The sequence below is a fragment of the Alosa alosa genome, chromosome 13, assembly GCF_017589495.1.
Source record: "Alosa alosa isolate M-15738 ecotype Scorff River chromosome 13, AALO_Geno_1.1, whole genome shotgun sequence".
NCBI classification, from domain to species: domain Eukaryota; kingdom Metazoa; phylum Chordata; class Actinopteri; order Clupeiformes; family Clupeidae; genus Alosa; species Alosa alosa.
Window position 1 is genome coordinate 20,899,431 of NC_063201.1, and position 26,788 is coordinate 20,926,218.

The 26,788-nt window shown below is 40.3% G+C and overlaps 1 protein-coding gene across 2 annotated transcripts; it reads right to left on the minus strand.

Annotated features, from left to right (window-relative positions):
• Positions 1-1,565: 1,565 nt before the first annotated feature.
• LOC125305386 (protein lin-28 homolog A-like) lies at positions 1,566-25,618 on the minus strand. Of its 2 annotated transcripts, XM_048260077.1 has the most exons (5): positions 25,445-25,618; positions 24,431-24,479; positions 20,158-20,345; positions 11,797-11,984; positions 1,566-3,148 (listed from the first exon to the last, which is right to left on the minus strand). In XM_048260077.1, the coding sequence occupies exons 2-5, from the start codon at positions 24,462-24,464 to the stop codon at positions 2,821-2,823; spliced, it is 738 nt and encodes a 245-aa protein (XP_048116034.1). In that variant the 5' UTR covers positions 24,465-24,479; positions 25,445-25,618; the 3' UTR covers positions 1,566-2,820. The 2 variants fall into 2 exon arrangements, with proteins under 2 accessions (XP_048116034.1, XP_048116035.1); XM_048260078.1 differs by lacking the exons at positions 24,431-24,479; positions 25,445-25,618 and adding an exon at positions 20,860-21,056.
• Positions 25,619-26,788: the final 1,170 nt, after the last annotated feature.

The window sequence follows — 26,788 nt, forward strand, 5'->3', positions numbered from 1 at the left end:
GTAACCCTTTTTGGCAGTGGTTATGACAGCATTCACATACGTCACCACAGCTTAAGGTCTCATGTTATTAAGCGGTCATTAGATGATACGGCCATGACATTTACCGATTCTGGGTAAACTGGACACTCATTGTTAGACATTTTTATGTTGGCCTATGACATCTGCCACAGCAAGACTATGCCATGGTTACGCTAGTTTTGTGAAGCAGGGGTCAAGTTAAGTCCTACCACACACGCGGTACACAGTGCTTGTCTGAACGTGTTTGTTTTGGGTAAGAGGAGTCCAAAAACTCTTTGACTCTTTTCACCCATTTGAGTTAAGCAGAAAATCTGAGGTAGGTATTTGTTGTAAACAGAAAAAAATATATATATATATAGCCTTCAACAACCCATAATATATCTAACCCCAATGGATGCAGTCCTGGACTGATTATGGGCCAATGGAGTCCAGGCATAATTCATCCAAAGGTCAGTTACAATTTAGGATGTTACCCTGTTTGTCCACCGGAGGGTGACATCACCTCAGAGATTTTAACACTTTGTTTCTGTATTTAGAAAACACTACTGGACACCGAGAACTACAGAACTATATATATATATATATATATATATATATATATATATATATATATATATATATATATATATATATATATATATACACTCTTTTGATATACACTACCAGTCAAAAGTTTGGAGACACTTAGAAATTTCCATTCCACTCCATTAAAGACAGAATACGAGCTAAGATCATTTGCATTGTTTTTTTTAACCAGGGCAGCAGTTTTCAGAATACATTATGTGCTTACATAATTGCAAAAGGGTTCTTGACTGTTTTAGAAAGAAATGGCTGATCTTTAGTGCAATATCTACATTGCCCATTAACAGCAACTATTCATCCAATGATGCAAAGGCACATTCTGTTTACTGAACTGATATCATTTAAAAAGGCTAACTGAGAAAACATTGGAGAACCCTTTTGCAATTATGTAAGCATATAATGTAAGCTGCCCTGAGTAAAAAAACAATGCAAATGAGCTCAGCTGGTATTCTGTCTATAATAGAGTGGAATGGAAATTTCTAAGTGTCTCCAAACTTTTGACTGATAGTGAAAGTGTGATATAAGTTCAGAGGTAGTTACTAACAAAAAAGAATACATCTGAAATAAAATCTGTTTGCATATATATATATATATGACTATATATTACACACGACAAAACATGTTTGCAGACAATGGCCAAAAATAGGACTACACTTTTGGTAACTCCCTGAGAGTAGTTGTTCCTCCTGAGAAGGTCTTGTGGAGAGCAGTTCACCAGATGCAGTGACCGCTACCACACACAGGGATTGACTTATGTTTGTGCAAGCGTACGACTGTGTTGCACATGGGCTGGCTACAACACACACACTCAAATTCAAAAGCGCCACTGTCATATTATATATATATATATATATATATATATATATATATATATATATATATATATATATATATATATATTATATATCTATCTATCCTAGAGAGAGAGAGAGAGAGAGAGAGAGAGAGAGAGAGAGAGAGAGAGAGAGAGAGAGAGAGAGAGAGAGAGAGAGAGAGAGAGAGACAACAACTATAAGAAAAACATTTTGCTGCTTGGTCAGCTTTGATTTGAGTTTGGCCATTTCCGCAGTTTAAGAATACCCTTCATGGACTCCATGTGAATTCATTGGTCTTTAAACGGTCATAAATGTCTAACTGACAAGAGACTGAGTCACCCACTCTGCTTGGCCTACAACTGTCACCCCTTCAGGTTAGAGAGTGTCAAAGCCCTCTAGCACTTGGTCCATCATGACAGATGCTTCGATCCTGTTTCCAGCTTGTGCTGGTACATTTGATATGCTGACTAATTTGCCAGCTAGCTACACACACACACACACACACACACTGTGCATGACGCATGTGTTAGTCAGCTAGGGCAGGAGACTCAGCATGGACTGGATCCATGGTAACAGTGTGGGCATTTGCTTGGGTTGGTGCAGGATGGGTAAGTAGAGCAGGGCGGCTTGTTCCAGTCGAGTCGGTGCTTGGCTGACGACAGAGCGATACATTCTGGGGCGCACTTGGGCTGAGTCAGGAGGTATTGGTTTCCAGTGTCTTATGACCGGACTGCACAAGACCTCTTGGTGCATCCTGTGCTCTCCGAGGGGGTGAAATTGTCGCCAGAGTTGTCGTCCTTTGGTTTCTGCCTAGCCTCTGCGCTGATTGTCTCACGCGTCGATTAAGAGTGCTTCAGGCAAACTGTGAGGATGATTTTAAGATCTCTGTTTGTTTTTCGTTAACCACTGAGATTCTGCCCATGAACCCGTAATGGATACGCTGGTTTAAACAATAAGGAAATCACTTGGCGAAATCCGAGTAAGCAACACAACAGCTCAGGTAAAAGTTCAGGCAAGATGCGGTCAACTAACAACATCCACACTTCTACTTGGATCCTGTTGGTTTGTTGCTTGTTTGTCATGACAAATCACTTTGCCTTGAGGTCTCCAGGAACATTCATCTAGTCTGATATGCTTGTGGTATGAGTGAGACAGCAGTAGCAGTGTGAGTATTATTGTCATTGTTGGATATTCATGACAAACTGTGGAATCACTGGGAGGTAGATGTGTAGTGGGCTATGATCTATGGGCAGAAGGCAGAACAGATAGCACCTTCATGTATGTGGATGAGATTGTTGTGTATGTGTGTGTGAGTGTACATGTAGGTGAGTGTGTGCATACACATGTGTGTGTGTGTGTTTGCGTCTGTGTGTGTGTTTAAGTTAGGCCAGGAGCAACCCTCTCCTCAGCACCTCCTCCTCCTCCTCCTGTGGGCTGCTGCGGTGGAGGTCCTGGGCAGGCCCTCCTCAGGTGAGCTGGAGGACTTGCTGCTGGGGGAGGCCTCCTGTGAAGACTGGTGGGCGCTGGCCAGGGGCCCGGAGGTGTGGAGGTCAGTGCCGGCTCTTCCCTGAGTGCTTGTGGTGGCAGCAGCAGCAGCAGCAGCAGGCATAGATGCCCGGTGGGGGCACTGGGCCACCATGTGTGACATGCTCTGGCAGTAGTGGCACTTCTTTGGCTGGGGTGGGAGACTGCACTCTTTGGCATGGTGGTCCAGACCTCCACAGTTATAGCATCTGAGAATGACAATATAATATGTCTTTTATTGGGCAATATTGGTCATAAATATTTAATGATTTAATATGTGTGATGCATTTCTATCTGCTAAATGTGATCCCTCGGCATTCAGTTATTTAGTGAATGGCAAAGTTGTACATACACCATATGAACAGCAGGTTTGGATGCATATTGACGTCACAATAGATGGACAACATTCATTATGCAATAACAATAATAATGTAAATAACAATGAAAGTGTGCACATATTCAGGGATAGTAAACAGTTGTTTATGAAGCAGCAAGCTACGTTTCAACGTCATACAATGAATTATATGTTGACTTGAATCCCTTCTGAATACAGATATTTGAGTCATCTCTGGCCAGCAATTGTCTGTTATTTATTATTTTTAGTAATTATTACTATTATTTAGTATTTCTTGTCAATGTGCCTTCTAATAACGATTATATTTTTTCAAAAACATGAATTCAGCCTCCAAAGGCATACACTGTGTAAGGAGACCTGTATATATAATAGCTAATAGCTTTAGTAAGTTTGAGCCTTAACGAAAAGGCTACAAAGCTAGTTTTTCGCATCAGTTTAAATGCTACGATGACAAGTTACACTACTATTTTGTCTGGGGTTACTGTCGCGCTGCATTTTCGTCAGCTGTTATTGAGGGAAACAAACTTTTCTGCATGGTTGAGCGAGAGGCTTGCAGGGGGTCCCTCTCGGTGGCATCTTCAATTAGACCATGTGAGGGTGGGGGCAGGGACACTGGAATTTGAGCTTCATCCGCAGTCGCCCGTCTTCCCGCCTACCCCTCATGCACACTGGACCGTAATAAAGGTTTACCCAGGATTTTAGATCATTTGGATGGATAGATGGTTAAGAGTTGTGCTCATGTTTACATACCCTTGCAAAATGTGTACCATTATTTTAAGAAAACACAAGTGATCAGGCAAAACACCATATTTATTTAAATGCGATTCAGATTATACCATAATGCATCAGAGAAAAGTATAATCATTAAACAAAACATAGCAATGAAGAACATAATGATGATGACCGATTAGATTCCTCTTCAAAAGTAAACATACCAAGTCCTTGAGGATAGTTGTGGATGAGTACCTTTATTTTCTTAGATGGTGAAGATACTCATACTTCTTGACAAAATGCCTACAGGTCAAATAAACTCTTTGGCTGTCTTGCATAAACTGCACGTTTGAGATCTCCCGAAAGTGGCTTAATGATGTTGAGGTCAGAAGAGCGATGGACACTCCAGAACCTTCAGATTCTGCTGTAGCCACTGAAGGGTCGACTTGACCATGTGATTTGAATCACGGTCATGTTGAAAACTCTGATGTGCAGCCTTCATGCTAACGAGTGCAAATTGTCCTCCTGTGAATTTGTAGCTGACATTACACAAAACCATCGGAGATCCACCTCAGTGCTTTACAGCAGGGATGATGCACTTTTTGTAATCAATGTAGGCCTTGTTGACTCCTCTCCAAACATATTGTTTGCCGTTATCATAATTATCACAATAAGTTCTAATTCTCTTCACTCCAAATAACTTTGTTCCACAAGTTATGAGGCGTGTCTAGGTGCTGTTTTATGCCACTGGCACAATAATGTTTTTTTGCTGGCAACCAGACTGTGCAGCCCATTTTAGTTCGAGTGTGTCTACTGTGGGTCTTGAAAAAGTGGAACCACTTTCTTGCTGTAAAGCTAGTATTCCAGCTGGGAGGGCTTTTCTCAAAGTCTCAAAATATTTTCTTGGCATCTTCCTGAAATCTTTGTTGGCCTGCCTGGTTGTGGGTTGGGATTATACGAAATACTAATTCTCCACTTCTTTATCAGACTACTTACTGGCATTTCCAAAACATTGGATAATGGATATCTTGTTATATCCTTTTGCTGATTTATACAGTCAATTCTCTTTTCTTTCAAATCTTTTGACATCTCCTTTGTTTCCCCTCATTGTTTTCCTCAGTAGCCAGCAAAGTCAGTGCAGCCCTGGGTGAGATGTGCAGAGGTCTCACAAGAGCTTTGAAACTCACTGACTACTTACACAGTATACACACCCACTAATTACAATCCAACATGTCATGGGGTGGAAACCTCTATATAGCCAATGAAACATGGGTGTGTCAGCTTGTGTATCATATTAAACCAAATACTTAGGTGTATCTAAACATTTGGATGATTTTAGTCGTCATTATCATATATAAAAAGGGCACACACTCTGTGTGGTAATAAATGGCTTTACCTGGCCACTATCCATGGATAAAAGAAAGACTTTCTGCATGATCTGCAGAAATAAGACTGGCCAGTTTTTCAAATTTTGCCAGGGTATGAGCATACAGTATACAATTATGAAACAACCGCCCACTGCGGTCTTCTGATGAGCGTCTGTTATGTCGACCGGTCATATACACTAGGTCTCATTCAAGACTCTATTCCTCAATGGTTCCATGTTGGTGGAATGAGTTGCCCAGTGCTCTCCATTCCTGTGGTAGTTTTGGGTCATTTAATAGGGGTCTAAAGGCATTCCTGTTCAACATGCACTTAGTTGTTTAAAAAAGGTGCCATGTGTAGGAATTGAGGTAAAAATATCTAAAAAATGAGCTACACACATCAAAAGAATGAGAAGAAATAAGGGAGATGATGTCATTAAAAAAATGACAAGGTATAATGCTGCAGAGATATCAGCCTGAATTAGCATGCTAAATTACTAGCCACAGCCCGACAGGTGTGATAATACCAGTTTCGGCCATGGGAGGCGGTATGCGGGCAACATAACCGCCAGCCAAACTGCAATATACGTTTCTCGGTTGTTACTCTAGGGTAGACCAACTCACTTTCTGGAGGTATACTGCCCCCATCTTTTATGGAATGTGGAGTATGGATTGATTTTTTGGCGGACATTACACACATGGCACCTGTAAGCGCTTCTTATGCGTTATGGTTTGTATAATATTGTTTTATTTTTATTAGGCTGTTGATTAATTTGGCATTATTGTTTATTATTGATAATCTCCTTAATGTAGTCTTACCATGTCATTGTTTTTTATATTATTGATTGAATGGACATTACTGTTTATTATTGCTTTTTCCCTCATTTTCATTGCTTATTTTATTAGGCTATTGATTGAATTGAATTGACATTGTTGTTTATTATTGCCATTGTTGTTTATTATTGCCATTCTCCTTATTATAGTTTGACCAACAGTCTAATCTATTCCCTGTTCAATTTTAAATATTATGTTGTTTTTGTATTTGTGTGTCGCTTTGGACAAAGGCATCTGCCAAATCCCATAACAACTAAATGTACCGCAGAGCGGTTCTCAAGATATTCACAGAAAACTGTGTCTGCCCTACCCTCCTTCGGGGTCCAGTCCAGCCGGGGAGCTACAGATCAAAATGGTTCCATGCTATCCATGTGGGGTTACATGCCCACCAAGATTCAGTCCAGTGTCCCAGGAATTTGTTGGTGTCTGGTCACTAAAAATGCGCATAAATCATTTTATTGTAAGGCCCCCATGAACGATTCACAAAACTTGGCATGCATTCGGAAGATGTCATAATGATCCTACACTTTCAATTTCACTGCAGTCTTGACCATGTCAACCAAGATATTGTGATGAAAACATAATTTTTTCATTTTAATTTTTAACTATGGCGCTATACATGAAATAAGTGGTAATGGGATGGGTTGACATGCCCCTTAAGAACAACATACAAAAAAGGTGGACCTCCTAGACCCTGGTTCATATATTCACAGAAAACTGTCTCCGGCCACCTACAGGCCAGTTGGTGTATAGTAACATAAATTAATTTATTGTGTGGCCCCCATTAACGGAATTCCACGTAAACTTGGTGTGCATTCAGAGAGTGTCATAATGATCCTACACTTCCAATTTCGTGCAGTTTTGACTATGTTAGGTCACAGATACCTGATTATTACACCTCATTTTACTTTTTGTGTTTAACTAGGTGGTATCTATACATGAAATGTGTGGTTATGGAATGGGTTGACATGGCCCCTTGAGATCAACATACAAAAAAAAAAGGTCCTCCTAAACCCTACGGTTCTCGAGATATTCACAGAAAACTGTGTCTGCCCTACCCTCCTTTCGGGGGGTCCAGTCCAGCGGGGGGGCTACAGATCAAAACGAAAAACGATGGTTCCATGCTATCCATGTGGGGTTACATGCCAACCAAGTTTAGGTGTACCCGGTCTTTCAGTGTCCCGGGAATCCTTGACGGAAATTTGGACATGCGAAAAAGAAAAAGAAAAAAAAAAAAAACCGGACTAAACCTATATGAATGCCGCCAGCTGCGCGGCGGTCATAAAAACCATAACTATAGCTGGATAGGAGATGGATAGAGTTGGATAGTTCCTCTATTCATCTGCAAGGTAAATTAAAGGATCCAGTTATTTGACACAGAATGACTGACTGTTTTCTTGGTCTGTATGTGCGTAAGGGTGGCAATACAAAGTATATCCATCAGATTTCTGATTCCAGGCAGGGAATTGACACTGGGATGCCGTGTGCATAATTATGTGTCCATAATTGAAAGCAATGCAGTGTTATGGTAGAATGTGTGCCATGGAGGTACTGCCAAATGTGAACAGGGCAATAATTCCCACTTGCCAAAATCTGTAAGTGGATGAAGACAAGGGGAATGAATCCTTTGTTATGAATAGTTGAAGCCAGCAAGCCAGCATGATTAGTTGAACTCTTTTCCGCAGACTAAAAGCTCATTGGCAAGCTACTATGCACCAGAGACCATTGACCGTGTCAAAATGCATACAGGTTGGCAGGTCTGACACTTTAATAAAAAAAAAAAAAAAAAAAAAAAAAAAAAAAAAAAGTCATGCTCCGGATCAAATTTAATGTCTGCCCTTCTACCATTATAGACATTCTAGGCCTTAAATTATAAAATATCTTATGCCATCCTTATACCAGAAGACTGTCACAAGATTTGGGAAAGATTCTTGAAAGACTAAGTAAAGCTTTAAGTAAAGCTTGAATGGGGGACATTAGTTAAAACACAATCTTTCAAGAATCTTCCCCAAATCTTGTCCAAGTCTTCTGATGTATGGGGGGTAGCAAATAAACATCTTAAATTTAGTTTAAAAGTATAGCTGTAACTAATAAGCCTGGTATAGTCTTTTAGTCTCTTAGTTGGGTGTAGGGATCGACCGATATATCAGCCGGCCGATATATCGGGCCGATATTTGCGTTTTTTAAGTGTATCGACATCGGCCGATAAGGCTGCGTTCGCCAATAGTTTTTCCCCCGCATTATTTACATACAGGCATCCACAGGCAGCTCTGTGTTGCTGGAGACGCTGCAATTCACGTGCAGACTGCCCCTCCCCCACTGAGCAGAGTGCCGGCCTGCTCTTTAAGACAACAGTAAACTTTAAGCTTTTAACTTTAAACTTTTAGTTAACTTTCAAAGCATCTTAACTGTTTGACTTCGCTGAAATATTGCCATACACTTTGAAGGTGGAAGCAAGTTTGTGGGTCCAAATGGAAAACGCGAATGATAGCCTACTTTATTTAATGCTTAAAGTGCCCATATTATGCAAAAATCACTTTTTCTGGGATGTTATTGTATGTCTCTGGTGCTTCCACACGCATACAAACTTGGAAGAAAAACCATCCATGCTGTTTTGAGTGAGATACAGGTTTCAGAATTGATCCCGCCTTCAGCCTCTGGGTGAGCTGTTCAAAATCGCCAAGGCTTCACACGTCACAAGCCGAAATATTTGAATATTCCCACCCCCTCAGAGCATACGTACAGAGTCTCCACCCACCAGGCACAGCAGTAACTTCTTGGATAGCAGCCATTACCGATTTGTTTATAAAACTGCTTGCCATTGCATTTAGGGAACTGCAAATAGCTAAGTTGTAGGCTATCTATATGCATGCGGTTGCGGTAGGCTAGCTGTTACAAACACTGGTCATATGATTAAGTAATGCCAACGTTATTCCGTGGTATTTGTGGGAGTTTTATTCAGCGACCACCTAGCTGAGTATTGGACGCGTGTGGCGTGTGTCCCTCTTCTATAAAACTGCTTGCCATTGTATTTAGGGAGCTGCAAATAGCTTGCAAAGCTGCAAATAGCTTAGCTAAATTGTAGGCTCCCTATGCATGCGGTAGTGGTAGCCGTTACGAACACTGGTAAATCATATGATTAAAGGGGTGGTTCAGGATTTTGGACATAGGACCTCATTTCCAAGTAAGCAAGTGTGATATTTATCAGTGGAGACCGTTTTCAACACGTTTCATCCAGTCCTTCTAATTGCAGAGTTAGCAGGTGCTAGGCTAGCGCAAGTCAACGGTATGTGCTAGCCTGCCACTAAAGACAGTCTCACCCACAGACTTATAACATTTGTTATCATCATTTGTGTAAGTATGTGTCATTTGTATGATGTAAATTGAGGGATTCTAAAATGTTTCGCGATGCCGTACATTTTGACGGACTAGTTTCTTAGCGCGCAAATGTGCATACCACTTCCTTAAGTCTTCAACTGTAGCAAAACGCCCACATCCGTGCATTAGAAGGTTCACAATGTGCTTGATCTAATCTATATTTTTAAGAACTGATCTGCAGAATCTCACATCAACCGCATGGCAAGATGCTACATGTTATTATGGCTTTATTATACAAGGTATCTCTCAGGTTCATTTAATCTGTAAAGCAATTCAACATTGTGATACAGAGAGAGAGTGTGACGGCAAGCCATAAATCAAGGTGGAGTTCAATGTAGCAAGACAAGGGAGTTCAATGTAGGTAAGACACCTTCACCACCTGCTCACCCAGAAGGAACACACAAACTGTTTCCTTTTACCATCATGGACAGGCTGCAGGAAAAGCTGCCATTGTTGCATCAGCCTTCTATAGGCTACTACACTACAACAAGGAACCAGAACAAAGCTAGACATTCAAACACGCTTCTGATTGAAATTCCACCTCACAGCCTGACACTAATCTTGGTAAACTATATATAATTGAGAGTGATTCTGACACTGCAATTAACCATAATTGTCTGGGACCAGGAAAAGAAAGACAATTTAATGGGTACATTTTTTGCTACACACAGAAACATCTTGCACTTGCAGCAATGTGTTGGGATGGGCTGCAATCATTCTACTATCTGGATTATCTCTCTATTTCCGCCATTAACCCATCCTGCATAGGTGCAGACCAATGCTGTGGGGATGGTGCTAAAATAAACAGCAACAGCTGAGACCTGTGCACCAGCGCCTCCGAAAAAGCCCCCTGAAATAGCAGCAATTTGCCAATGGGGGGTTTGGGCTGAGAGAGCTGGCTCGAACAATGTTGCAAGAAAACCATGGCAACCAGCATCAACCCTAATGTGTGGAAGAGTCTGAGCGCTGTTGCCATGTCCACACATTCTCTGCAATGCAAATTTTTGCACACACACACACACACACACACCGTGTGGCTACCTGACCATCAAAAAAGCTGGGTAAAACAAGCATCGTGGCATTGAACAAGAACAGATGCAGAAATGAAATACCAAGAGCTACATCCATCTCCGCACATCCTCTGAATGTTACTGCCAGCACACACACACACACACACACACACACACACACACACACACACTGCACTTCCATCTCAAAAGAGCCAGTCATTTTGGTACAGCAGTTAGAAAACGTTATGAAGAAATGTGATCACCAACACTGTAACGCATTAAGAAACATAGCACGAGGAACAATCTCAACATGATATGTCCTGAGTATCATCCACATGTTTTAGAAAATTACACAAAATGCTGTAATGTGGGTAATGTGGTTGTATAATTTTGTATGGTTAATAGCCAGAAAATTGCGGGTCAATAACAGCAACAATTTGTATATTGCCATTCTCATCTCTCATTCTGTTCCGGTGGTCCCTTCAATCCTGGTTTAATTCGATTTGATTAAAGATGCAGTCTGCGATTGTGCAGGAAGTCACATTTGTTTATCTTGATGTTTATATTCACATTTGTTAGCTTTTGTCCAAAACAACATGCATTATATTTTAACCAAGGGCCAAATGAAACACCAGGAGAGGTAGCTCACCCCTCACTTCAGCATTCCCAGAGAAACTCCACACAAGGTTTTGTTTTTGTGTAGGGGACAAGCCGTCCCTACTTGATTTGCAGTTTTCAGAGCCTGGATTGACTACAGAGAACAGTGTTTTTAACAGTGTAGTAATGGATTGGACAGCTAGCAAATCATGAGAGATAATTGTTGAATGTGACAAAAAATATGTGACGGGCTTGAAATTGCATAGGATTGCTGACCGCACTTTTAATTGTCAAATAATAAATGAATCGCCAACTATTTTGGTGCTTGATTAATCATTTTGTGTCATTTATTTTAAGGAAAAACGCAAACTAAATATCTTTGGTATGTGGACAAATCAAGGCATTTGAGGACATGAACCTGGGCTTTGGGGAAACCCTGATATATAGATTTTCACCATTTTACAGATCAAAACAACTATTCAAACTAAAAAGATTCAGATTAAATCAACTATGACAATTATTGTTAGTTGCAGCCCTATAGTAGCCTGTGCACGCACCACACACACACACACACACCCAAAGGGAAGCTTTAGTAATAGCTTGCTCACCGATCTCCCTTTGGCTTCCGTTTGTACAGCACGATCTTCCCTTTGGGTCTCCTCTCGCTGCCCACACAGGGTGCTCCTCCTGGCCCCGTGACCTGCACGGACTCCAGGCCCTTGGAGGACTTCTTGAAGGTGAACTCCACGGCCTCCCCCTCCTTCAGGCTGCGGAAGCCCTCCATGTGCAGCTTGCTCTGACAAAAGCAGACCGGTGACAGACAGATAGTGGTACATATATACACAAGGAGAGATGGATAGAAAGACAGGTAGAAAGGTGAAAGATTTAAACGAGAGGAGAAAACAATGAGGACATTAGAAATTAGCTTCACATTCCTTTCTGTTTATTTCTGAAAAGAGGAAATACTTGTTTTTAACAAAAGAGGATTAATATTTAACAAAACAAATACATCTAAAGGCTAGAATAAACAAACTCATCACCACAACAAAGAATGGAGTGAAACACACATTTGGTCCGGACATTTTTGTAAGGCTACTCTCCGTATAAGAGGCAGCATCCATGTAATGTACCAGTGTTCAGAAAACCATTTTCTACATTTGTTTGCCACCAAAAAGGCTGACTTTCACTATCTAAAAAAAAAACAAGTTTGTTGACAGGAAAAAAAAAAAAAAAACATGTTAGCCTATGAAACCTGACTGAATGCCTACACAAGGACAGAGGAGGAGAAGGAGAAAGTAGAGACTCGGGAGAACGGAGAAGATGCTCTTAGTCTTGCAGGTTTATAAATAGCCAGCCGTGTACACATTTTAACCCCCCCCCCCCAATGGCCATAATAAGACAGCTTTATTCCATTCTGGTGCTAACCCCAGCACACCCACGTGCACAGTGCTCCTCTTTCCCTCCTGTTGATGTTGTGCAGAGTAGAGCGGCCACTCGTTTTCCGGTGGGGCATCCTTGTGCCCAGGGGACTGAAGCCTCAGAGAGGCATGGCAAACACAGCTGATGTTGGACGCTGTTCTGTCAGACAATTCTTTTATGTTACAGACTGTACTGGAGTATAGAGATAGATGCAAACATTGCTTATATTCGTACAATCATAAAACACATCTATCTTTCCTTCTCTCTCTATTAGTCGATCATACCAATAATGCTTCTGTATGACAACTGCACTTAATGAGATTTATGGGGACTTGAGTATAGTCTACAATATTCTTCACAAGGGCTTTTCCCTTTGTTATAATTCTTTGTTTTCTAATAAACAAGACTAGACTTTTCCAAATGGAAATCTAGTTCCATTACAGAGGAAATTATGTTTTTCTTTCCAGTTTTAGATTAGATTAAATTAGATTAAACCTTAGTCATTGTGCAGAGTACAAGTACAAACAGTTGAGAGGGAAGAGGTTATTAAAACTGCTAGATATTTATTTACAGTAAAATTACAAAGGTCTGAATAGTATCTTAGATATTTCTATTGTTTTGAAAGGTTCATTATCTTCAGTAAACTTATTTAAAATCGATTTGTTGTCTTAATTAAACTAAATAAAAGTATTTTCTGGTATATTGCTGCAAAATAAATGTAATGTCAAAGCAATACTGGAACTTGACCATTCTATTTCATTTCATACATTGGCTTAAAATCTCATTTGAACTCAAATGGATACTATATTAACAGTAATCAAGATGCAATTTAAGATTAAGATGCATATTATTAAGTAGGGGTGAACGATTTTGGAAAAAAATCTAATTGCAATTTTTCTCACCAATATTGCGATTGCGATGCAATATGCGATTATTTTTAAGATCTTTTCCTTCTGTCTTATTCAACAAAGACAAGCAATATATTATTCTATAGTATGACCAACACAAAATTAGATAAGTTAAACATAAACTGTTCTTTCCTGGAGCCCAGGCCTATGTTATGATGGCATTAGGTCATAGAATAAGATTGATGAATTTTTATTTAACTACTTTAATCACATTAGTAGACCTATATTTGTTGAACTTCCAGCCTTGTAAACATTTAATGATTCTGATTCGTTTCTACTTCATGTAGATATGACCTTCTTTCGTTAGTTAACAAATAGGTCTACATGTAGTGGCACTGACACGGCTTCTCCTTGTCCTGTGCTCTCCATGCGCGCGCGCGCACGCACACACACACACACACACAGCCTCTCCTCTGTAGGCTACTTGCACGTGAATCGGAACAAACTACTGTAGATTGTTGTAGCGCAAATAAATGCGGCCGAATGACCGTTCGGCTCGGTGTTAACTATAGGTTTGCATCATCAACACCGCAGCGCAATATGCATGCATGCAAATTAACTAGTTCGTTCATATCACAACAAAGCCAATCGCGGAGACAAAACTCTTTAAACAGGCAAAGTTATCAGCAGTTAGCAGCATGTATGTAGCCTAGAGCCTTAGCTGGTAAGCTAATGTTAGAACAGCTGGGTTTTTGGTGGTTAGCTGTGTCAACTACTTGCGGATAACATTATGCATCAATTCATTACCTGCGAGATGAAATGTTTGTGCCGCCAACCCCCTTGGATATCGCAAATGCCCCCAATGTCACTGTACTCCAGTAAACAAAGTCCCCAGTGCACAGGTGAATGGCTGCTGTGCAGCCTAAACAGTCGTGGAGTTTTAATCGTCAGCTGGACAAGTGAACGAAGTTACCAGCCAGAGTAGCAGCACAGGGGAATTATGAACTAGAACCAGGGACATGGTAGGTTCGAGCAAAAGGTAATGAAGAGGTTTATTTTTAACCAAAGTAGCTCTACTGATCAGACCTTTCTTGACACTGTTAGCTGGTCCTCTTGTTTACGTTTTTTGCTTCTTCAGTGGTCGGTGAGAAGAGTCGGTGGCGCGTCGGCAAGCGCAAGTATAAATGCGTTTTGGTGACGTTTATATATATATATATATATATATATATATATATATATATATATATATATATATATATATATATATATATATATATATATATATATATATATATATATATATAAAAACAATTAAAACACAATTTCCTAAAGAGGCAGCTATTCAACTTCTCTCTTGCTCACACCAAAACGGTATTCTTTCTATAAAACCCTGTCTCTAAGGCTACTTCCACACTACACCGTTTTGGTTTTAAAACCCGTGGATAGTATGGACGCAGCCTTAGTTCAGCTCCAGCTTCACTCTCATCCACATCAGAGACATATTCTTTCATAAAAGCCCTAGACTTAATTCAGCCTGCGTGCCAAACCCACAGGCTAAATGCCTGGATCCTGGAGCTACACTGAGAGGGGGCCACATGCAACAACCTTGTGTGACTACAATAGCAGCTGTGCGTGTTTGATTTGGAGGGAGTGGTGGGCATAGCTGTTTTCAGTGTGCTCTGGGTGATGGGATTAAATTAGCTCAAGGAATATAACTGCGTGCTGAGGACTCAGAGGAAGATGAAAAAGTGAATACAGCAATACAGCAGCTGCCATGTCAAGAGCATTTAAGTGCATAGACTACCCAATTATCTGATGCATTAAAAATACACAACATTGATACATTCAATATTAGTTTATCTCTAGCAAATTTGTTAATGAGGTAAAGGTTTACTATTGATAGAAGGCTAGTATTTCGATCTAAATAAATAAAACATCCAAAAATCTATTGTGTGAGACAGTTTTCATGCTTAATGTTAAACCTGAAATTATTTCTATAATTATTTGTACATCAAAACACATGCCACTTCACTGTGAAAAAATGTTATTTTACAGCTTTTATTCAAAATCCTACTTCCTTGTGGTTCATAACAAATAATATAAAGCAGTTGTTCAGCGCCCAGAATGAGGAAGTTGGGGTCTCTGAAATGGCCAGACTGCTCTTCTCAGTCCTGGCTAGCCTCTGGTGAGCTCTGCTGCTGAACCTTCAAGCCATGGGCTAGTGGTTGTGTGATATAAGCGGCCATTTTGCCCGATTTGGGTTGGGTGGGGGTGCGAGGGGAGGAGACAGAGGTTTCAATGGAAAAGAGGGGAGAAACAGGGGAAGCCCAGAGCCTTTGTTGAAATAGGAGAAATGTACTAATCTTTAAAGCAAACAACTAATGGAATATTTTGGAGCATATTCATTTCCTCTATGACAAGACATTTGTTATTCATTCCAGAGAAAGACAAGGAGGCTCTTAAAAACAGAGAAAATAAAGGCTTTAACAATCTGAATAAACTCTACATTTATTCTGAATATTATTACTGTCGTAGTACTTCATTTTCAGTCTGTAGAATGACCGCACATGAATAAATGAAAGACTCCTGTTCTTTCATGCAACAAGCACATAACCAAACGCTTGATAAAAAAAATCAAGGTTGTTAAGGAAAATGTTAAGCCTTCCGCCAGATTTTTTTACACTCAACTGTTTAACAATTTGTATAGTACATTACTTAGACATTATTATTAGGAGTATATTGTGCACATACTGTAGAAAAAATGTCTGTGTCCCCTTGCTATCCCTTGTCTTTCTTTGCAAGTTTATGACATGCAAATACAAAAACACATAAATTACCATACATCACAGATCTCATCGCAACACATCCATGTTAAGAAAGGCTTCTATTTTTGTAGATCTCCAGCAGTAAACATTACAGCATTTTGAAAAATGGCTGCTTATAAAAAAAAACAAATGTGTCAAGCCTCTATAAGGAATGTGCTTGGTGTGCTCAGGGAAAATGTGTCTATAGATGTTAGTCTCAGACGTCTTTTATTAAAATGAATGCTGAACGAACTTGCAAATTAGAACATGTGTGACTTCAAATAAAATAATATAATGGCAGTGCAAACAACAACAAACAAAAACTGAACATGCAAGAAGGAATGAAAAGACTCAGATGAAAACCCATGAGGATTTTTGAGGATTTTGATGAGATTAATACTTAAGACGTGGAAGTACTTTTAAAAACAAAGATGATGTCAGTAAACAAACCAGATCAGTAAAAAACAGTCCTTTAGATGTCTGTAGTAATACTCACTGCAATATGCTACACAACCCAGTAGCATTCACTAGTAGTCCTTCAGGTCATATGCATGTCTGCAGCTTACTATAGAACCCATTCCAAGCATCTATGGATGACTCACAGGAGGAAGTCATGTGATGTGAGCACTAGGTATTTTCCCCTTTCTCTCCTCCTTTTTCTGAAGGAAAGGGAAAAAAGCCCAGGAGCAAGAGAAACAAAGCCCGGCATTAGCTGGGAAGGGTGGAGCCAGCATGCCAAACGGTGAAATGGCCTGATGGTTAATCTTACTAGAGGCCCACTTTAACGTCGCCATGCACCAACAAAAGCCCTAAACTTGGCCTTGGCCTGGCCTTATGGGGGAAAACCAACACACACACACACACACACAGTTTAAATCTAAAAACTAGGGATCGACCAATTATCGGCCGGGCCGATTATTAGGGCCGATATTTAGCATTTTTATAATAATTGGTATCATCATTTTTTCCACCGATAAGCCAATACTGAAATGGATAAAGAATGAAACGCGCTACTTTGTTTGTAAAGCGTCTCTCACTCCCTGCATTTGCTACTCTGTGGTCGAGAGCATTGTCCCGCCCACTACACCGTCTGATTTGTTAGTTAGCACGAATGCAGCCAATCAGGATCAAAGACTGAACACAGAGAAAGTTTAGAATTCTCACTGAGGCATATTGTAGACTGGGCTTCAGCTGTACGGAGCTATTTTTCGAAGGTAAGGAAGGTAGGCCTACCTTACATTGCTGAAGTTGCAATGTGAATCACAATCATCTACAGTGAAGTTACAAAAACACCACTTTGTAAGCTATTGTCTTTGTAAGCTATCCGGATCAATAAGTAGCCTAAAGCACCCACCTCCTTCATTTAGCGAATTCCCGATTGATGCACGTTAGTGATATAGCCTACCGTTTACTAGTTGGCCTACAAACTCGGGTGCTGCGCGTCGGGAGTTCTTTGCATCCGCCTCGTCCATTGATTGTTAATAACGGGACACCTCGGCGGACGTTATCCCTTAGGCCTACATAGTAGACAAGTCCTAAATTATGCGATAGCGAACGTCTAAAAGTGTAGTTGCCGTAATTTCATCCGACCTGAATTAAATCGCGTCCTGAGCTGGCTATTACGTGCCTTTTAGGCTCACAGAAGTGTAGCTTATAGCCTACATATGGACACAAATTGCGTGCTTAAATAGCCTAAGAACTATTTTAAAACTGGTTTGTTAAACTATTCAACCGTAACACTTGCCATCACGCATGCACCTCTTCCTCTCCCTTTCCCTCTCTCGTGCACTCACACACACAATGGCAAAGCATCCTCTTTGTTAATCATGGATTAACATGATACACAGGATTTACACTTGTGATGCAAGTTGATACAATTGTGAATCAAAAGAAGAAAGAAAAGTTAGCTTTTCAGCATATCGCCATAGCCTAGGCTACTATCTACCCCCCTTTTTGACAACTGAAATATCGGTTTTACATATCGGTTATCGGCCTCCTGTTTTGGTAATAATTGATATCGGTATCAGCCCTGAAAAAACCATATCGGTCGATCCCTACTAAAAACGGTGAATTCCCAGTGAAGCCAATAGACAGTGATCAACAGACAGCCAACAACTTTCAGTGAGTGAGGCCAGTGCCTCTTTGCTTTTGTCTCTGGAGTATCACCTAAAGAATAGCCCCCCAAGTGGCCCCTTCCCCCACTCCCTCTGGACATACGACCACAATGGCCACCCCACAAAAAAAATCTTTCCTGATCAGCCAGTGTGATTCTAAAAACACTAAAAGCAGAGCTTCATGCTTCCATGCTGGACAACATGTAAGCACGGATGGATGGTACTCTGGCTGCACACTCGACATGGGCACCAGGCTAGATGGAGGCAGGCCATCAGGAATGCAGCATTAGCCAACTGGCCTTGGATTCAACAGAGCGTGTGTCAAGGAGGCAAAATAGGGACCGAGTCTCCCATGTAAATATTAACATCGGCTCACGCTCATCTCCACTTACAATTCACAGACTTGTGCGCTAACACACACACCCCAAGGTCTTCCCAAGTGAGGTGTCCAAACGCTTGATCAGAGGGGTCAACACCCTCGATCCACATATGGTGGCCCTTTCCACAGATGCCGAAATAAACCTGTGCAATGCAACTGGAAGGGTCACCCAAGGGGAAGGTAATTGCAAAAGGGTTCTTGACTGTTGAAAAAGAAATGGCTGATTTTAATGCAATATCTACATTGCCCAACATCAACCATTCATCCAATGTTCCAAAGGCACATTCTGTTTACTAATCTGATATAATTTTAAAAGGCTAACTGAGAAAACATTGGAGAACCCTTTTGCAATTATGTAAGCACATAATGTAATCTAAAAAAACTGCAGCCCTGATTAAAAAAAAAAACCCAATACAACTAATCTCAGCTGTCTTTAATCATGATTAAAATCTGGCAGTAGACCTATATTCTGGCAACTACTAACATAGGCTAATGACTGGAATTAAACAATTATCAATCACCTGGCTATTGGTGGGAGCATATAGTGATAATGCAAAGAAAAGACAATATGACAATTGTCTATGGCATGTCTATCACATGTTATGGATGTGACAGTTTTGCGTGGAATTGCCCTACTAGTGTACACATTAGGCCTACTTTAGCAGGCCTTTATAACCTATGTGGGCCTGTTTGTGGACAACACGTTCGCAAACAGAAACGGATATAAATGTATCAGGACTCGTCTTGAGTTGCTAGAACAAGCAACAAGTCCCGAACAAGAGCCTTGCACTGCTACAATGACCTATCTGGGATGTCCACACATGGCTGACGACAAAACGTAGGCTATAGGCCTAAACATTTTCAAGCGGTTAAAACACGCTAGGACTGCACTTTTGAGTCATATCGGTACCAAGGTGAGGCGCACATGTTCCTTCGTAAGAAACTAAATACAAAACAACTTCACACTTGAAGTAGGCCTGTGGACCTATGCAACACTAATTACAGCGACACATTTGAAACTTGACATTTGTAAATGTATAATGCATCCATTCTTACCTACACTGGGCTCAAATAGTCTGAAGTAAAACCATAAACAAACGCAACAAAACACTAAAGTATAGAGCTAAGTGTATCTTTTCGTGATCATAAGGCACGATTCAGTCAAATTCACGCCATCTCACTAAGTGAAACAAACATGTGCAAATCTCACTAAGTGAAACAAATATGTGCAAAAGACGCATTAACCGGATTGCCAACCCAAACTATTGTTACAAATGTTGCTACACCCCGACCACTTGAGCAACGCTGTAGCCTCTCACCAAAAGCTTTGCATCCAGTGCGCTACAGCGGATGTGTTCGTATGATGGAACTGGCACTGTGCTTATGTTGATACAAAACAACTTACTTGGTGTACAAATACATCCAGGGGAGGATCAACAGGATATCCTCCACGACTGGTCATCGATATAAATCCGAAGCCCATCCGCACGTTGAACCACTTGCAGTGGCCTGCTCCGCGCATACAGTGGGCTTGTGTACCGTCTTCCGGCTCGGACAGAGTCCCAGGTTCTCCGTCGCCTTTGCCCTCACCACCTTCGAAGAATTAAGGAAGAAAATGTAAATTACACGTTTCCCGAAGCTCAGTAGGCTATATACTAAAGTGACTCGCCTATCGACCATTAGCTCTGTGGCTATAGGCTACAACATTCACGAGTTGCCATCATTACACGAAAGGCTTTAGTGCAGCCTACACTGACTGTACATGAGAACATTTTAATGTATATGAAATATACAGCCGGTTAGTTATCCCCTGTGCACAGCACCATCCCAGATACTCATGCTAAACGCATGCTGCAGCCCAGAAAATCTGAAAAATGATGTCCCCTCTGTTTAACTAAAAAAAGGCAGGTGTGTACATTTAGCCCGTGCAGCCCGCTACAAGTTACACAATCGCATTGTATATGCATTAAAACAAGTGCCTTGAATACACGAAATTTCAAACAGTGGCAACTACTTTCTTTTGCCACAGACCTCCTCCCCTATCAAAAACCAGGTTCGGAGGGAAGCCTTCAGAGACGGTCTGAACAGATACAGAATATTGGATAACCTTCGGCCATGTTTCTCCGCCGAACCTCCGTGCCAAACTTCGGAGATGGAAACTTTGTCTTGAAAATCGTCTGCTCCTCTGCATTAATCCAACATTCCGATTTTGAACAACCATAATTTAGCTTGCATGGTCTTGCGTTCCTTCCTCCCCTGTTCTTGGTCTCCCACCTCCTTGTCTTCTGTTAGCGCTATAGCGGCGGTTCACACGTGACATTGTCAATTACATGCTTTCTCGCGACTAATTTCTGTTCGAATCGTGGCCGAAAGAGGGAGGGGACAGTCAAGAAAGTGGGAACAGAGTCAACCAATCGTCGTTGAACGAACCCACCTCAGAGTCGATTCAGAAAATTTACTAAATTCATCAAGACAACTCAATGCTGACAACGACAGAGTATTAAACTAAAAGGCTAGGTTAATCAACTTTCAATAATTCTTTACATCAGGCACAAGTATGACACTGACAAGGAAAATGTATTTATATAACAAGCCTGAAAACATTTTTAATTCGTCTACAGTAAGTTGTTTCATTAGGTTACATTACTGATATTGAGGTACTTTTCAGAAATTACGCAATATTGTGGCCTATGTCAACAGGTAGCCTAAACCTCTGGCGTAAATATTTCCAACAGCAGACCGTATCAGCATGCTTAAAACATGGATTGCTTTATTCACAAATACAGTGATATTTTAGGTGAATGTATTAAAAAAAATTCAAATGCTGAGATAGAATTTCAAATACATTACAAAGTAATTGATAATATTTGGTGGTCTTACTTTATACATTTCACATTCAAACTAAATAGCCTATTATGTGCCATCCCTAAACCACAATTTAAATTAGTGTTATGAATTCACAGCTGTGCCTTGCCCTTTCAAGACAAATTGTTAATTGTGATGAACAGTCTCTCGATCATTTAAGCTATTCATGTTGTCTTTGGCGCCTGAAGATATAGGCTAGCCTAAAGGTGCTTGGTTTGACCATTTTTGACAATAATGTTAAACAACCAGCCGTCGCATTCGTGATGGTCCTTCCATTTGATCTTGAAAGGGCGTGTAATAGGAAGGACCCCTGAGACAAGAATGAAACCGGTAAAAAGAAACCAAAAACATGCCAGCAACTGGAGCAGAAGTTCTGAGTCCTGACATTCCTTTGCCGTCTTCAACCGTAAATGTCCAATAGGTTATTTCAACAAAGCCAGAGAACAGGTCACGTCAGCAAATACAACCTCTAAGGTCAAAATTCGGAGCGGCATCATCATACATGCTCAAAACGCTGGAAAAATTTTAACTTCAACAATTTCAACTATTCAAACTTTATTTAGACTGAACGTATTTAAAAAGCCAATAAAGCTCCCCAACAAGGGGGCTTTTCAAGTCAGTCGTAGGCTATGTATCTAAGAGAAACTGAAAAATAACAAACAACTATTTTCAAGATAACTCATTTTAACCAGCAGAATCCACTGTCCTATTCACACAAACCCACCCTGTTGAGTTCCTCTGTGTGGCCCTGCCCCCAACCTTTTACCATGATGTTTTTTTTTTCAATCTGGTTCAAGGGTCGCATAGTTTCACCATCATCCATACCATGCCATTCATCCCACCAATTTATTCCATTTAATTTACATAACATGTTCAATGTTAACAGGCTTCTAAAATCCAGGAAAGCAAACTAACATAATCTTGCAGGCATGACAGAGACCCATGGTTGTTAAACAGACAGTAAAATAACTCGACATAACTTTAATTAGAATGTTAGGAGTGTTTGTCACAACTTGAAGCACAGTCTGCTTCATGTAAACAATCTTTTATGGTAATACAATGTTTGTATCTGCGTGTCATACTATTACCTCCGAAAGACATAATTCATGAGTCTGCCATGGTCATCCATTAATTGAAGAATGCGTGACTTGTGAAAAATCACGTCCTGCCACGCAGGCGGAGCTTGGTGATGACTTGGGTTATCCAAGGCCACCCAAGATTAGAACATTCTCTTTAGTTCATCGGGTTCAAGGAAGAGGTCAAAATTACCTCGTTTTCAGGACTTCTTTTGCTTCTAGCATTGAAATACACATTTAGTTACATTCTGTCTGGACAACATTCCCTGAAGTACGTGTCCTGTTTGTGTTGGAAAGTGGTTCAAGAAGACCTCAAGGGTAACATAGTCTGCTACAATACAATCTACAATCTTCACAATTTTGTGTGACATATAACATACGTGTAACAGAAGAGACATCCTAGGAGGAGGAACATTTAGCTTTTCTTCAACTCAAATATCTGTGAGTGGGGGCAGGGAGGAAAGTTTAGAGCATTGTTCTGGCTTTCGTTAGCTGGCGACTGCTCATTCAAAGAGAACTTTCATCAGGGCAAGGCATGTTCTTGCACTATTAGACTCCAATCTGTTTGATTTATTTCAAAACCAGTCTTAAAGGTAAATAAAGTTATTTAATTCTAATTTGTTCCACATCATCTTCTCGGGCTACTGTCTCAAATGTGCTTGTTTCAAGATTCTATATATCTTAAATTACACATTGGTTATCTTGAGTAGCCTATTTTAACTTTCATTCGCAATAGACAACATTCTCACGATTTTTTTGCAACAGAGTGCATTCATTAAAGGTTTGGGAATATACCATTTAAGTGATAAAAATATATAAACCCCCTCATGAGCTTTGAATTGACTTTAATTGAATTAGCTACATCTGATAGTCCGTGGATTTGCAAGAACATTTTTTTACAGCGAAATACTGTTTTTATATTTTTAATTCGTATAACCATTGTGTCGGGATAGATTTTTTGGCAGAAAAATCTAAAAACATTCAAAAATGATACTATTTATCAAGGCTAAAAACAACAAAAAATTACTCATAAAAGTAGGTCTAAACAAACTATTATTTTGCAAACATTGACCTAGGCTCCTAGGTTTAAGGAAATAACCTTGCCAACGGGATAGGCGTTTGAATTTGCTCATATAATAGAATGCATAGGACAAAACAGATTCAGAGACTTGTCGAAAGAATCCAAATGTGGATATGCTACATTTTTAAATTTCATAATGTTATTTAAGATAAAAAGCAAACTGGCAGGCGCGGAAAAAACTGAAACTCAGACAATTTCTAAATAGGACACCAGGACATAGTTCTTAGCAAAGAATTATGCGCTGGTCTTTGGTTGTGAGCTACGCTGTTGACATCACCAACTGCTATACCTACGTCAGAGAAGTCGCTCTTGGGGCGCAGCCTGACCAGTATACTGAAGTGCACTGATCTTTCTATGAAAAACTCCCGAATGTCTGTGCCAGTCGCTGAAAGACAGCACATTCTCACGCATCCTATAAACACTAATTTGCACACAGGCGAAAAAAGGACAAATCATTCGTGACAATCGCACGTTGAAACCATAAATAGCTTCCTCAATAATTGCAGCCTGATCTAACTTCTCGTTGGTGTGGCACTGTTACATACACCACAGCACATGACTGACATGAATATCACCAAACAAAAAACTTGCAAATAAACTCAAGCTATATGAGCAAATAGGTTGCTAGCCTAAATGTCAGTCCAGCACGCACTGACCTGGGACTGCCGAGGTGAGCTTCTGTGTTGTCATGCTCCCATCAGTAACCTGTAAAACAATAGAGAGGGGGAGCATACGGAGACACATGGGTCTTTAGCACTGCAACTCCAACGCCCCCGGCTTGATTAATATTTAATAGCCTACCCTATCTGATTTAATATCAATGCAACACGACCTGGTGACCTCTCTTACACACATTGACACTAAAACCCTGGTAGTCACATTGCCCACAGGACGTATAAAAATAGACATGCTTCTTGTACCAGGCTGTACGACATGTATGTCCTTTATAGAAAGAGAATAGAGTATTTTTCTCTTTTGCTACAAAGTTTGTGGTCTAACCATTGCCAAATGTGAACCTAATAATTACATTTAAAAAGGTAAACACGCAAAGCTTACGCGTTTTAAAAAAAAAAAAACTGTCTTACTAGAGAACGCTACACAAAACTTAACACAAATAATTCAGCTTGACATGGCTTTAGTCTGCATGAAGGAAACTATGAATTGTACCCAGCGGAGAACAACTTGTGTGGGATATCAATTTTTACATCATTGTACGCCCCCTCGCGTTCATATTTGGCAACCACTGATCAGAGATGGCTATGAATATTCTGTCATATGCTGTCAGAAAGGACTATCTTTCAATCGAGTGAAAACCATTTACTCTTTACTTTTCACTCGTCTACATATAGTTGTAGTGCTACATATAGTGTTATAGCCTATAAATCGCAAAATTGCACATGAACCTGCTAGAGAGCTCATGAATGAACACCCTGTTGGATTCCAGCCAAAGAAACCATGCTGCAACCTACGTATGAACCCGGAAGAGCATGGAAGAACCACCATATTGCACATCTGTAGAGTAAATGTTAAATGATGAGGATTTCACAACAGCCCGAAGACATCCTTTTTTCCACAAAGCTCAGTGTACAGCAAGCTGGAACATGCTCACCAGAGGAGGGATAAATGCTCGCGGTTATAGGGGACACATAGACGACACGATTGTTGCTTACCAAACAGTCCCCATTGCCAACAGGAAAACAATCTCATCACACTGTTGTGTTACAGTTATGAATCACAATTTTGACGAAGAAGGACAGTCGATGGTTGCGTTCTTCTGTTGAAGAATGCTGCTGCTTGCCTTGCGCGAGGCTATAGCCATAACGGCGCGGTCCTCTCGCATCCACGCAGCCTCACCTGCTCTTTGCAACACAATGCGAACGATTGGTCGCTCCGTTAAACAGCGCCAAATTGGAACAATGTTGAAGGGTTTTCCCTCTCATTTTGTTCCAACACCACTGTCTTTCTGTTTCATACTCTATGTTACTCATACTCTATGCATATGAAATGTGTCGATTCTGTTTGTGCTTGGCGCACAGTGGATGTAAGAGATTTGCAACTTAATAGTTGTAGGCTATCGAGGGGAAGGTGGCTGGCGGCTCTTTTCTGGAGAACTATCATCATTCGATTTTGCATTAACCTAAAACGTCCCCCATGGAATAACCATACCAATCATGAAAACGATTACATTCAAACTTAAAGCCACATATATATATATAACAGATATATAATCACAATCAACAGATAAAGCTATACAGGTGTGATCATTTCGTAAACGAAGTCTACTTGATGATTTTTCCAACTTGTAAGACCACTCTGCCATCTAGAGGCGATGCTGTATAATGCTATATAAGACGTTTAAGTCCAAGTCAAGACCAAGCCCAAGATGAAAGAGGCAGTCGAGAGAGAGAGAGAGTTTGTTTGTTTGTTTATTTTTTTGTAATTATTATTATTCCTTTGAACGCTTTGGCAATGCATCATTTGATTTGTCGTGCCAATAAAGCATATTTGAATTGAATTGAGAGAGAGAAGAACTCTGTTCGAGACCAGACCACTATCTACTATCTACAGTTTTTCTGCGATGTTAGCTGTTAGATTGGAGTTAAATCTATATGCACATCTACTTCTATTTACACTGTTAGGTCATAATACTGTTATAGCCATTTCCCTTAAGGTGAGATCACTAGCTCTGCCAAGGTCATTTCTGTTGGTTCTCAGAAGGAGGCTACTTTGGTGCCTTTTATGTGATATTGTAAGGGCAGCGTTATAGTGATACAGTAAGTTATCAGAAGATGAGATATAATCATATTATATTAAAATGTCTCATGTATTTGACAAAACATGATTGTCAATCAATGCTGTTGTCAACTGTTATTACTGCATGAACTGATTTTATTTGGATAATTCAGGTAAAATGTGCATGACATTCACATACAACCTCTGATGATACCTCCAGATAAGCCATGTTCAGGACATAAGCACAATTATAATATCATGGACAATGACACAAGACAGGA

Excerpts from the sequence above, each read along its gene's own strand:
- LOC125305386 (XM_048260077.1), bottom strand. The coding sequence starts at position 24,464 with ATGACAACACAGAAGCTCACCTCGGCAGTCCCAG. Across the intron at positions 20,346-24,430 it reads GCTCACCTCGGCAGTCCCAG|GTGGTGAGGGCAAAGGCGAC; the intron begins GTCAGTGCGTGC and ends AATTCTTCGAAG. Across the intron at positions 3,149-11,796 it reads CGGAAGCCAAAGGGAGATCG|ATGCTATAACTGTGGAGGTC; the intron begins GTGAGCAAGCTA and ends TGTCATTCTCAG.